The sequence below is a fragment of the Papaver somniferum genome, chromosome 1, assembly GCF_003573695.1.
Source record: "Papaver somniferum cultivar HN1 chromosome 1, ASM357369v1, whole genome shotgun sequence".
Lineage (NCBI taxonomy): Eukaryota > Viridiplantae > Streptophyta > Magnoliopsida > Ranunculales > Papaveraceae > Papaver > Papaver somniferum.
The window spans coordinates 43,801,613-43,814,258 of record NC_039358.1 but is presented as its reverse complement, the minus strand read 5'-3'; the positions used below and the strand labels follow the sequence as shown (position 1 = coordinate 43,814,258).

Genomic DNA, 12,646 nt, shown 5'->3' with positions numbered 1-12,646 from the left:
GAAAAAATTACCATTGAAGGATCAAAATAGCTTAAAAATCTTAACCTGCTCTGATACCATAATGACAGGTGAAAAGAAATGAATATTTTATTTAATGAAAAGCAGTCAAAGTTCTTACAGGAGCTGTCATGACATTACAATTATATAGACAAACCAATCTACACTATACACGTGTAGTAACAACAGTGGTCAGAACAGATTAGTTTACACATGTGAGACTGACAGTAACAAAAAATATAAATACAGACACTCTAAAGATAAGAGCACCATTAAAATATAGCTTTATAGACGAGTACATTGCAGTGCGCGAGTTGCATATCAACTGAGGGGATTAATGCATACTAGGTTAAATAAGAATTGCCAAATCACTGGGTAGAGAAAATATTCCAGTAATAAAAGAAACCTAGAAAAGCAAACAAATAAAGCAATCTACAGATCAGAGATCAATATAAACAATATACCTCGTGCAGATTCAGAAGGGCGAGATCAAGAGCTACTTTTCGTAGATCTCTTAGGGTCTGTTTGGCAGCTTGGAAACCCAACAACATATCCTAAGTAGAGATATCAGTTATCTAACTAGGAATTGGTTAACTTGAATTGTGTTTGTCTCAAATTTTATCTTATCCCAGATTAACATAGAAGTTGTTTGGTTAACATCTCAATCACCCAACAGAAATCATAAGTATAACTTGAATCATGTTTGTTTCGCTCTCGAATTTAAACAACAACATGCAAATAACAGTATCCAAGTCTAACTCATCCAATTTAAACAACAATATGCAAATAACAGTATCGAAGTCTAACTCAACAGTATGCAAACATTAGCCGCAGCGGCGACGCTGATAATCATTCCACATTGCATCTGCGATTGAAGTTCGAAGTTCTGAAGCTACTTCTCGTTGTCTATTTCTCCCAAGTGTAGGGCATTCACTGTCTTGTTGCATTCTTGGATCGGTTTCTAGTAGGTTTTGTAAGTTCTCATCATCGAAAATCAAGTCATTAATGCACTCTCTGCGGATGTGGTTATGAAGGATGCAACATGCAAGTACAATTTTCACTTGTGATTCGAATGGATATTGAGGCTGCAGTTGCAAAATAGTGAAGCGTCTTTTAAGTATACCGATAGCACGTTCAATTGCATTCTGTAACGATGCATGTCGGAGATTGAATAATTCCTTTGCATATTTTGGACGATTTCCACCAAATTCCTTCAAGTGATAACGGACACCACGATATGGAGTAATAAACTGCGGCATATTGGCGAATCCTGCATCAGCGAGATAAAATTTACCTGTACAAACAAAAAAAGGCTAAATTATCAATCAAGCTCTTCGTGGATATAACATAAATGTGATTATAGACTCTACTGCATATAGGATCTTCTTCCCCATTCTAAAATGAAGTACAAACATTGTACAATTTTCCCTGCAACAGTAGGAATAGGAATGGCAGCTATTGCAATGCAGTGCTAAAACCAACAGTAACTACCAAAACCAAAACCCTTGTTACTTCCCGTATTTTACTCGTTTACCATTTGGAAGACCACTGAACTGAGAGGCACCCATGAGTTATTAGCTCTTTTCTGAGATCCACCCGTGAGTATCAATGAAATGGATTCACAGATGAGATTAAGTGGGTCTCGGAAGATACCAGCAACTGAGACATGGGAAGTGTAAAAAAACAGAGAAATAGTTCCCAATAATCATTAAAATGTCATGCTCACAGATGAGATTAAATATCATGCTCTAGGAATAATCATTAAAAAAACAGACAAATAGTTCTCCAAAAAATATTGGTAACAAACAGCAATTAGTGTTGTTGTGGCTGCTGTTACAACTACTACCAAATCTTCTTCATCGTCAGAACTCGCCATATTACGATATCTTATATGTACCTACCAACAGAAAGAATATAGAAGATTAAAAATCATTATATCAATAGAAAACACACATAAAACTAAAAATCAACATGGAAACTTTAAAAATAAAAACATTTCAATTTAATTCATAGAGCAGGAACATAGTTCATAAAAAATGAAAGGAAAACTACTATTACAGTACCATAACAACACTAAACTTAAACATTAACCAAATTAAATCTCTGACACAAACTACTAAATGAAAAGAAACTTAAACATAACCTAGTAATTCGAAATCCCTGAGAATACTATGTGGCCAAACTTCACCCTATCAGACACCTAGTCACTTAAATTGGAAGGATAATATGCGGGAATATTGAGCTTCGATAACAACCACTGTCGTTTCCTGTTCCCAGTCAATGCAATGAAAATCTTAGCTTTCTTTTCATCTTCCAATAAATCTAGCGCCTTCACAAAAGTATCATCATCCAAATTTGGTACATCCTCGAGTGCGGACACTAAACTTGCCTCTAAAGATGATGAAATTTTGTTTTCTTCTTTATTAGTCGCAACATTGTTCACAGTCGCTGCCATTACCTGAATTGCATCTACCATTCCTTCTCCTGTACTATTTTTGGTCTTTCTAAAAGGACGTGAATTCAGACCTGTTGAAGCTCGAGCTCTTTTTTGAGTGTCAGATGTACGCAAGTCCTCATCCTTATATTTTATATCCATTCTCATTCTGTTCTTGAGGGGTATCTGGAGATTGCGTGTTATCTAAATTTTCATTATCATGGTCATCATCATCTTGCACAATATTGTCATTCCTACAACGACTATACCTTCCATTGGCCCTATTATCCCCAAATATAATAGCTAACTCATCAAAGTGAGCAAGGGTCTTTGTCCTCCAGCATTTGACATCAGGATGCTTCTACAAGTGGAATTATAAAATTTTCCTATTAGCATATCTTCTAAATACAAAACGAAAATCAAAATTCATTCAATTGTTAAAGAATAACATAAATTACAAACCTTGATATAATCATCCCATACAACATCATCAGCAATCACAATTTCTCGCGACTGATCCCATCCAAATCCACTTTGACCTCTAAGAGTACTCACAGCAACATAGTTCTTCTTCAAAGTTTTCATACGATTTTTCAACACATCCTTGGTAAAAGAAGAACCAAAACTCTGCTTGAAATTATCAACAAAGTGTGTCCAAGCATATTTGTTGCATTGACCATCGAGTAGTTGTCCTTTCTGTACTTGGTCTTCCATTAGACCTATGAATAGTCTATCCATGGGAGGAGTCCAAGTTGTCCTTCCAGTTTGGGGGTTGGATGATTGATCACTCTCCATATTCTATAATCAACTGAATATGTAAGCTATTGCTAAACAAAATTTTCAGGAAACTTGGCCGCACAACAAAGCTTAACCCTGTGAACTTGGGAAGCTAGTAATTACTCAAACAAAGCTTGTCATAAACAAAATGAATTACCTACTGATTCAACCAAATCTACTAAAAAATCTTTCCCAAATATAAGTCATACCAACCTACTATAAACAAACAACCTAAATCATTATAATTGTGATGATACCAGCAACATGCAATTGATAAAAACAAAAGAAAATATATGTAGTAATGAGAAGAAAAACCACTATCAACAGAAAAACCAAATCATTAATCTATGAAGATGATATCAGCAACATGCAATTGAAAAAAACAAAAGACAACATACACAATAATAAGAAGATGGATAAATATTCATGCATCAACAAAGATGATAAGAAAAAGAAAGAGGATGAATATGGTACCAGTAACTTGCAATTGATTCCTAGCAGATATGATATGAAAACCCTCTGTAAAAAACAAAAACAAATTGAATCAGATTTTATAGCAACTTGCAAATCAGATTTGCATGATAAGAAATTGAATCATAGAAATTACTAGGATGAATTGAATCATAGAAATTGAATCAGATGTAAAGAAGAGTACCTTGTATCGATGTAAACGATGAAGATATGCATCGGTATATATAGAGGAAAAGAAGTATGAAAATCTCAATCGTGGGTTTAGTGGTTGTACTGGAATTCGTGGGTTTCAGAGTGGGATTGTGCCATTCTATTCTTGGTGAGGAAATGAGAAAAACAGGTATTCGAGAGAATACCTTAATCGTACTTTTTGAGGCTACGAAAATCACGGTGGGTTTTGTTATTCTTATCCCAAATTAGAATTTAGGAGAGACAAACACAATAAAACCGTTTAATCTGGATAACCCATCCTAGAATGGGGATATCCAAGCTACCAAACGCGACCTTATTCTTTGGGAATTTCGCAAAGATAACTTTTCCGTGGACAATGTAACACACTTTTTTCTATACCATTGGGTCACACCGCATAAAAGTGCTCGGTAACATTAATCTGTAAAAATATGTGCATCGTTAAACTACAAATCCAGTAATGAATTTTGAAGTGATTGAATTTTTTTTATTTTTTATTTTTAATTATGTGCTTAAATAATGCACCCCATATAACTGCATTTGGCTTCCTCGGCATATACTGGTAATTTACGTGAATGCTTCCTCAAATTTCACTGCCCAACTAAGAAGATCTGTCATGCATCCATAATGCACAATTCGAGAAACAATGTTGAATCTGTTTCATTTATATTTTTTTCTTTTTCCAATTGAAATTACAGTCGCTATTCCTATTGGCTTTCCAGAGCGACAGTTTCTTCGAAACAAGAGAGCATTTGGTAAGTGATGTTAGTTTAATTCTCGTAAATACGTCAAGCCTGCCCTTATAGCTCAGTGGTAGAGCGTCAGTCTTGTAAACTGAAGGTCCGCAGTTCAATCCTGCGTGAGGGCACCATTTATTTTTACTTCTTTTCGTTTTTGTGCAAGACAAGACTATATTACTATTCCTTGCATAAATTTATAGCCCCACAACGATCAGTTTAACATCATTTTTACGTATGTCTAACATGAGTCAAGGCAATTTTCTTTCATCAATCTATCTGAACTTGACGTCTTTCAAAGAAAGTTGCGGGAGTTTTGATGACAAGCCAAAGAAACAAGAATACTAAGATAGGAGACCAAATGACACATACAAGTTAACTATTAATATGGGTTAAAAGCCAAACCTGACAGATGCGGAGTATATTGGAGCAATTCCACTGCAAACTTATTCCCATATCTGCGACCAATCAACTTACGTAGCTCCCGGCAGATCACCGCAATCTCCACGTGTTCAAGACGTGTCTAGTTTTGATATTCTGAATCCTCCGTTGCCGTTTTAGAGCACACCACCAAGTCATACCAAAACCAAGATCTATGATTCTCCCCTATTCGTTGCAAGACTAGAAATTCTGAATATCCGTTTTAGAGTACAACAGTGCGGAACCTCCTTTCTTATGATCATCCTAATGATTCCTACTGCTACTAGAATTGTGAATCCTTAATTTGTTCGACTACAACAATATACTGTATTACAAAACCAAGCTCTATGATCCAATTTCTAGCAAAACAGGATATCTGAATCCGTTTAGAGCATCACAGGTCATCCCCAAAACCAAGCCCTATATATACCCCTGATGGCCTGTGCTTAATCCCCACACACGATCTCTTTTCTCCTCTCGAATTACTCTCTGATTACTTAACAAAATTCAGCTTCTTCTTTTTTCAGTCATGGGTTTCAACAGCAAGTTTTTGTTTTCCTTGTTGCTTTTGGTTATTGCGGTTCCTTTAATGGTGAATGGTATTGTTTGGAATGTTGGTGATGATGCTGGTTGGTCCGGTCAGTCTCAACTTGATTATAACAAAAGTAGGCCACCAGTATTTCATCAGTGGCAATCCTGTTGACTGTAGGAACGGCCTCGAGATTGATATTATGGCTACCAATTCTGAATATATTAGGAATTTTAGGACCGAACCAGCCTTTGGTCTTGGCTATTTCGTCGTACCCGGTTATGGATGGCCATATGATGAAGGAGCAGACATAAATGGAGCCGTATCATGTGATTCAGCTTCATCGGCACCAGCTTCGACTCCGACTATGTCACCTACTTCTTCTACCGAGGCAGCAGGAGGGGATGCCTAATTCTCCTACTTCTTCTTCAGCATCCAAGTTTTCTTCCAACAGTCTTTTTCTAGTCTTAGCTGTCTCTAGTTGTTTTTGTGTTTATAAGAAATTTGCATTAGCACTTTGATTAAAATTTCAATGGAATTTATTTATTATTTTTAAGTTTTGATAATTCATCATCTGTGACTATATTATTTTGTTTGCAATCCCCTTCCGGTCAGCAGATCCTGATTTAGAACTCTAGTATCAAAATATTTTATTAATTTCGATAACAAAGGATTACAAGTACAACGAAGAGAGCCTTATTCAGGCGACAGAGTACACTAGAGATGAAGGAGGAGAGAGGTGTATAACAGATAACAGAATTGAAACTGAACAATTCTGTCATAACAGCTGCAGAAAACTGTAACAGCTAAAAACATAAAATAAAAATGTTTATTCTAACACTCAGGTTACACCTCACACAACTCTCTCACAGCTTCAAATGGGGATTGTATCATCCGAGGATGGTTGTCATTGTGATTGTCACATCTCTGCTTGTGTATACGAGCCAAGATAGATGAAATATTTACGATAGATACAGCGAGTACTACTAGCTTTCTTCTTTTCCATTAGTGCAAAATGGAGAGAAATTTTTAATGACACCTCTTCCATCTCCCAAGCTTCTCGTTGCCCTGCAAAAGCGAAAACAACAAGTTCTGTTATCCCTAGTAAAGACATTTGTGCAATCAGAAGTCATAATAGTTGTATCGTACGGAGTATATCTTTTCCATTCTATGTGTAAAACGACTCCAAATCAATAAATAAGTAACAGATTACAGAGCTTAATAATAATATTATAGTACCACGAGAAACATATTCAGTCGTTTCTGCAAATACTATCAGGAACAGAATGCTGTTGTCCACACCTAATATTAACTGAAACGCTTTCTGTTATGGTGTGCAGTTCAGGACCTTCAGGTACGGCATATGTTAGTTTGTGCTTATACAGTATGCTATTATCGTATCAAGTTAAGGAAGGGTTCACTTGATCTAGAGCCGTTATTTAGTATGCTAGCGATTATATTACCCTACTAAGTTAAGAGGAGGAGGTTCCAAACTTCCTCGTAGATGATGCTGTTACCTTTTAGAAAATATGCTGATTTTCTTAAGGATGTTATACATAATGGAAAATCATCATCACCAAAAATTAGCTTCAAATTTATTCTCATTTGGGTGCCATAGGCCCGACAAAGTGTAAATGTCTTTGGGCATGTGATTGGAATCCTTCTCTTGTTTAAATATAATTATACAAAACTTAAATGGGAGCATAATATGGCACACTAGGCATGAGCCTCAACATAACACACCATATAATCAAAATTGATGTTGTTGCCACCTTGATTTCTTTAGAGAAAGTTATGACCATCTAACTATATCAGCACTGATATTTATTATGCTAGGTAACCTAGGTTGATGATCCCAAACCCTGGTTTTAATGCAGGACGTAGAGAGGTGGTGTACCAGTTCCCCCGCCCTTGACATACATTAGTGACAGAGACATGCTGTCACGCGAATAACTGCATGACAGCAGTGGTAAGAGTCGCACCTTACCATAGTTGGATGTTTGGCATTGAGATCACATACCTTACAGTGAATTCTATCCTAAAAATATGAACTATGTCACGTACCTTTCGTTTTCCTACAGCTAGCTCGTTATCTGTAATAGAAGTCGCCTTGAATCCCCAGGGATGCAAAACCTCTTCAAAACTGCAGATAGATGAAAATATTCATAATTTAATCAGATGATACCAAGAGAACATAAACACTCATTTATTGGTACAAGCTGTAGTAAGTAATGTATGAGAAAAAAAAAACATGAAGAGAGCCACTGAACTAAAAGAAAAAAAACTGAATTTAGAAATTACTCGGCCACAGAAACTTTAAAAGGTGGACCTCCATCACGATCATTAGTCTGCAATTAAAATAAAAACGAACATTCTACAGTTAATTTAAAAGCATGTAAGATTTTCTCAGATTTTCTCAGATTTTCTAATTTTCATAGACTATATTTATCATTTGAGAAAACTCAAGTTAGACAGATATATTATGAGCAATAAATGGGTCCTTGCTCTTACAGGATACATTAGAGTTATGAGCTCCCCATCTGGTTTCAACAGCTCATGCATTCGTGTTCCCCAAGATGCTCTCGTGCGAGGTTCAATTGCACAGAAAAATCTATAAAGATCCATATTAACGTCAGCAACATGGAGCAATCTACTGAATGAAAGAAGTTGATATATTATCGACTTACGTATAATCAAATATGAGATCAAACATCTCAGTTGGATGCCAGGTGAAGAAGTCCGCCTCTACAAACTCAAAACATTTGGCACTCGGCGATGAAGAAGATATCTAGCGACCAATCTCACAGAAGGTTAGGTAGGTGATATTTAATGACACAAAAGAAGGAACCGAGATCTACCAAAACTAAGGTGCTTAGCGGACAAGAATCAGTAGAATAAAGGAAATAGATGGGCATAGTTAATCAGTCCAGTAATCTGAGATTGATTTCAAGTTTTCTAGTCCTACACCACATTCCGAATACGTACTAATTCTTGGGCAGATACATGAACTCTTATTCTTAGCATGAAATAGATGGGCACAGGTGACAAATTCATCTATTAAGTCACAATTGTCCAAGCTTGTTACAGATCAGTAACAGTGGAAGGTAATATAATCATCCAGACCTCGCACTTCTTCTCCCACAAAATATTTACATTCTTTATTTAAATCTAAAAAAGAACAATACCGTACAGTAATTGCATAAGCACTAATCATGCACATATATCTAATTATCCCGTATGCAACCCTTACCTCTATTGCTCTCTTAATGGCAGTTTCCGATATATCCAGGCCTACTACATAGCGTTCAGGGTTTGCAATTGCAACCACGTCGTGCCCCTGCCAGTTTGAATATTCTGTAAGCAACGAAAAATGTAAGGGGAAGAAAACATCTGTAGCTACTTAAATCTACAAATTGTAAACTTAAGTTACAGAATTATAAGACCACGATGTATCTGTAGCTACTATCCCGGGTGAATAGTATGTGACCACAATTTCTCATCAAATTAAGTTAAACTGCGAGGTGTAATACATTAAAGTTGTAAAGAGAAGTTTGATAATAAGAAACTCACAGCCCCACATCCAGGCACTAGAACTCTGCCTTTGGGAAGGGTTTCCTTCTCAAGAAGTTGAAGCAGTACAGGCGTTGGCTGACCCAAATCCCATCCCGTGTCTCCTTGCTCCCAGCATTTCTCCCAACGACCTGAAAAATAAAAAATTAAAATCACCGTTCACAAAAAAACAATGAAACCCTAACAGCTAACAAAAAAAAAGTTAAATTGAATTCACACAGCTTGCATAAAAATTAAAATTGAATGAGTATAGCGAGATGTATAACTCTCAATTGAAAAGCACAATTGTTACCTGAGTACTCATCCGAGAGACCCTGCATTTTTTCCAGCTTGGAACTAAATATTGGAGAATGATTTGAATGATTTTCTTCTCCTCTTCTATCTTCCATTTTTGGGTTTTTATCTTCCATTTTTGGGTTTGTTGCCCAACCTCAACCTGGAGGGCAAATTGATGGGTAGTTAATGTGGGGACGAATACGCAAGGGCAAAGGAGAAAATTTAAAATGGGTTGTTGGGGAAGAAGAGGGTGGCGGCAACGGTGGTGGTGGAAAAGGATAAAGAGGAGTAGGATTTGTGTTTTTAGGGGTTTCAAGGGGGTTTTGCTGCACCTACCACCTCTTTTACTGTAAGAATTATGGGGAATAGGTAGGGTTTTACGTTTATTTTACTTAGATGTCTTGTGTCTAGCCTATATAAATAAAGGTTGGATTCTCCCTTTTTGTTATTATATTAATAAAAAAATTTCTTATGTCTCTAATTTCTTTGTCTCTTACTTCGTGTCACACTACCTAATCAGCAACGAAGCTCTACTAGCTAATCGGTAATTTTTTAAAATCCTAATTTTTATTTTATATTTTTTTGTTTTATATTTATCGATTTTGATCGATCGGTAGTCGTATAAAAAAGCAAAAAACATTTATTTTCTCTTTTGTCGATCAAAAACATCCACGTACATTGCGTACTGCGTGATGATTGATTGATTTTAGTTTCGTTTCATTATTTGTTCTCAGAAAAGAAATAAAAACAGTACAGCTATTTACGGTTTACCTTTTTAGGTTTTCCTTTCTTTTCGTTAGGGTATTTGGTACGCGTGTTTGATATCGATGAGTACCCACGAGATATCAGACTATAATTTATTTGTTTTTTCAATAAAGAAACAGAAGGAATCGATGCTATTGGGACCCGTAGACAACTAAACAGCATACGACACCTGATGTTGTAGTCTATTTTGTCTTATATCGTTTGTTGTTGTTTTCACCGAAAGTTGTGGTGCCTGCAGTTTACATATTAGACATCATTAGGTTATTATTGTTTGTTATTTTTTAACCTGGAGCAGATCTACAATCCCTTTGTATTTTCATGTGATATTTGTCATGTTATTATTTTCTTTTCCTTATGTGTTCTCTGTCTCCTTTGACAAGACAAAGAAGATGATAGGTTCTTGGTTTGGTGAAAATATTTTACAATTCATGTAATTATGTTACACATCCATCCAAGCCAAAACACAGAAGTCAAACTTCCAAAAATATATGTTTCTTTCTTTATAAAGGGAACTCTGGTATCCATGATAATATACTATCACAAATTTTTTTCTCATTCTTTCTGTACTTTATGTATCTTTTCTTATCGCATATTAATTATTTATTGGTCATGTCTGGCTATGCCGTCTAACCAATTTATTTTCTTTTCTTTTTTTTTTCTAAAGGAATATGTGGATTTTGCTAATGGCAAGTTTACAACAAACGGTGAAGATACATGTCTTGTGGACAGTGCTACAACACATACAATTCTTCGTGACAAACGGTTTTTCTCCCATTTAACATTAGTTGCGGCTACTGTTAGTACAATATCAGGGACCTCTAAACTTATTAAGGGTTATGGAAAAGCCTTGTTAATGTTACCTAATGGTACAAAAATCCATATTAATGATGCCCTATTTTCAACAAAATCTAACCGAAACTTGTTGAGTTTTAAAGATATTCGTCTTAATGGGTATCATATTGAGACGACAAATGAGGCCAACATAGAGTATATGTGTATTACTACCATTGTCTCGGGAAAGAAACAAGTATTAGAAAAGCTTCCTGCTTTGTCTTCTGGATTGTATCATATTATCCTTATTGAGTTACATCTTGTGAGTCATCCTAAGAATTCTGATCCCGGTGTTTTTAAACTTTGGCATGACCGTTTGGGTCATCCGGGATCAACTATGATGCGTAGATAAATTGAAAACTTATATGGACATCCTCTAAATAGACTAAAAGTCTTATCATTTAATGATTGTCCATGCATCGCTTTTTATCAAGGAAAATTGATTATTAGGCCATCATTGATGAAAGTTGGCATCGAATCACCTAATTTTCTGCAACGAATTCAAGGTGATATATGTGGACCAATTCACCCTTTGTATGGACCATTTTGTTATTTTATGGTTCTTATTGATGCTTCAACACGATGGTCACATGTTTGCTTACTTTCTACTCGTACTGTTGCATTTGCAAGACTTCTTGCACAAATTATTAAGTTATGAGCGTAGTTTCCAGATTTTCCTAATAAAACTATTCGTCTTGATAATGCTGGTGAATTTACCTCTAAAACATTTAATGATTATTGCATGTCAATTGGCATTGATGTTGAACACTCCATCGCTCACGTGCACACTCAAAATGGCTTAGCGGAATCATTTATTAAGCGCTTACAATTTATTGCCCGATCATTAATCTTAAGGTCTAACTTGCCATTTTCAGCATGGGGTCATGCAATATTACATGCTGCAGCATTGGTCCGTATAAGACCAACCAGCTATCAAAAATACTCACATGTACAACTCGTATATGGGCATCAACCAAATATATCTCATCTTAGAACTTTTGGTTGTGTTGTGTATGTTCCCATTGCTCCACCACAGAGAGCGAAAATGGGTCCTCAACGTAGACTCGGCATATATGCTGGCTATGACTCTTCATCTATCATTCGGTATTTAGAACCTCAAACAGGAGATATTTTTAAAGCAAGATTTTCTGATTTCCAATTTGATGAATCAAATTTCCCGTCGTTAGGGGGAGATAAGCCAAAACTTGAGGAACGCCGTGAAATTTCATGGAATACACTATCATTAGCCCACTTTGATCCTCGTACAAAACAATATGAACTTGAGGTTCAAAGAATCATACATTTGCAAAATATTGCAAACCAAATGCCTGATACATTTACTGATACAGGTAAGGTAACAAAATCACATATACCTGCTGCAAATACTCCTGCGAGAGTAAGTATCCCATAAGGACATCATGATAATCAGTCCACGATACGCTTAAAGCGTGGAAGACCTCTTGGTGCAAAGGATTTAGTTCCGCGGAAAAAGAGATCAGTAGTTGGCATTCCGGAAAAAGCCATTCTCTCTGAAACATTGATTGATCAATCAAATACTGATACACGAGTTGCACCTGAAGAGGCACATGTACCTCAAAATAATGAGATCTCTATAAACTATGTTGGTACAAGATAAAACTGAGATAGGAA

The 12,646-nt window shown here is 36.0% G+C and overlaps 3 protein-coding genes and 1 non-coding gene across 4 annotated transcripts; 1 reads left to right on the top strand and 3 right to left on the bottom strand.

The window, feature by feature from the left end:
• Window positions 1–821: 821 nt before the first annotated feature.
• On the bottom strand, window positions 822–2,473 carry LOC113296452. The gene is made up of 5 exons (XM_026544777.1): window positions 2,228–2,473; window positions 1,805–1,894; window positions 1,651–1,656; window positions 1,411–1,468; window positions 822–1,291 (listed from the first exon to the last, which is right to left on the bottom strand). The coding sequence occupies exons 1-5, from the start codon at window positions 2,471–2,473 to the stop codon at window positions 822–824; spliced, it is 870 nt and encodes a 289-aa protein (XP_026400562.1).
• Window positions 2,083–3,998, bottom strand: LOC113328272 (L10-interacting MYB domain-containing protein-like). The gene is made up of 4 exons (XM_026575390.1): window positions 3,864–3,998; window positions 3,683–3,727; window positions 2,894–3,229; window positions 2,083–2,792 (listed from the first exon to the last, which is right to left on the bottom strand). Exons 3-4 carry the CDS (start codon window positions 3,224–3,226, stop codon window positions 2,577–2,579), a joined length of 549 nt encoding a protein of 182 aa, XP_026431175.1. The 5' UTR covers window positions 3,227–3,229; window positions 3,683–3,727; window positions 3,864–3,998; the 3' UTR covers window positions 2,083–2,576.
• Window positions 3,999–4,664: 666 nt separating this feature from the next.
• Window positions 4,665–4,736, top strand: TRNAT-UGU. Its single transcript has one exon. It is a non-coding gene; the product is annotated as a tRNA-Thr (tRNA).
• Window positions 4,737–6,179: 1,443 nt separating this feature from the next.
• Window positions 6,180–9,774, bottom strand: LOC113284545 (probable thiol methyltransferase 2). The gene is made up of 8 exons (XM_026534047.1): window positions 9,417–9,774; window positions 9,125–9,255; window positions 8,805–8,891; window positions 8,242–8,342; window positions 8,066–8,165; window positions 7,856–7,902; window positions 7,619–7,697; window positions 6,180–6,622 (listed from the first exon to the last, which is right to left on the bottom strand). The coding sequence occupies exons 1-8, from the start codon at window positions 9,532–9,534 to the stop codon at window positions 6,584–6,586; spliced, it is 702 nt and encodes a 233-aa protein (XP_026389832.1). The 5' UTR covers window positions 9,535–9,774; the 3' UTR covers window positions 6,180–6,583.
• Between the last annotated feature and the right edge of the window lie 2,872 nt (window positions 9,775–12,646).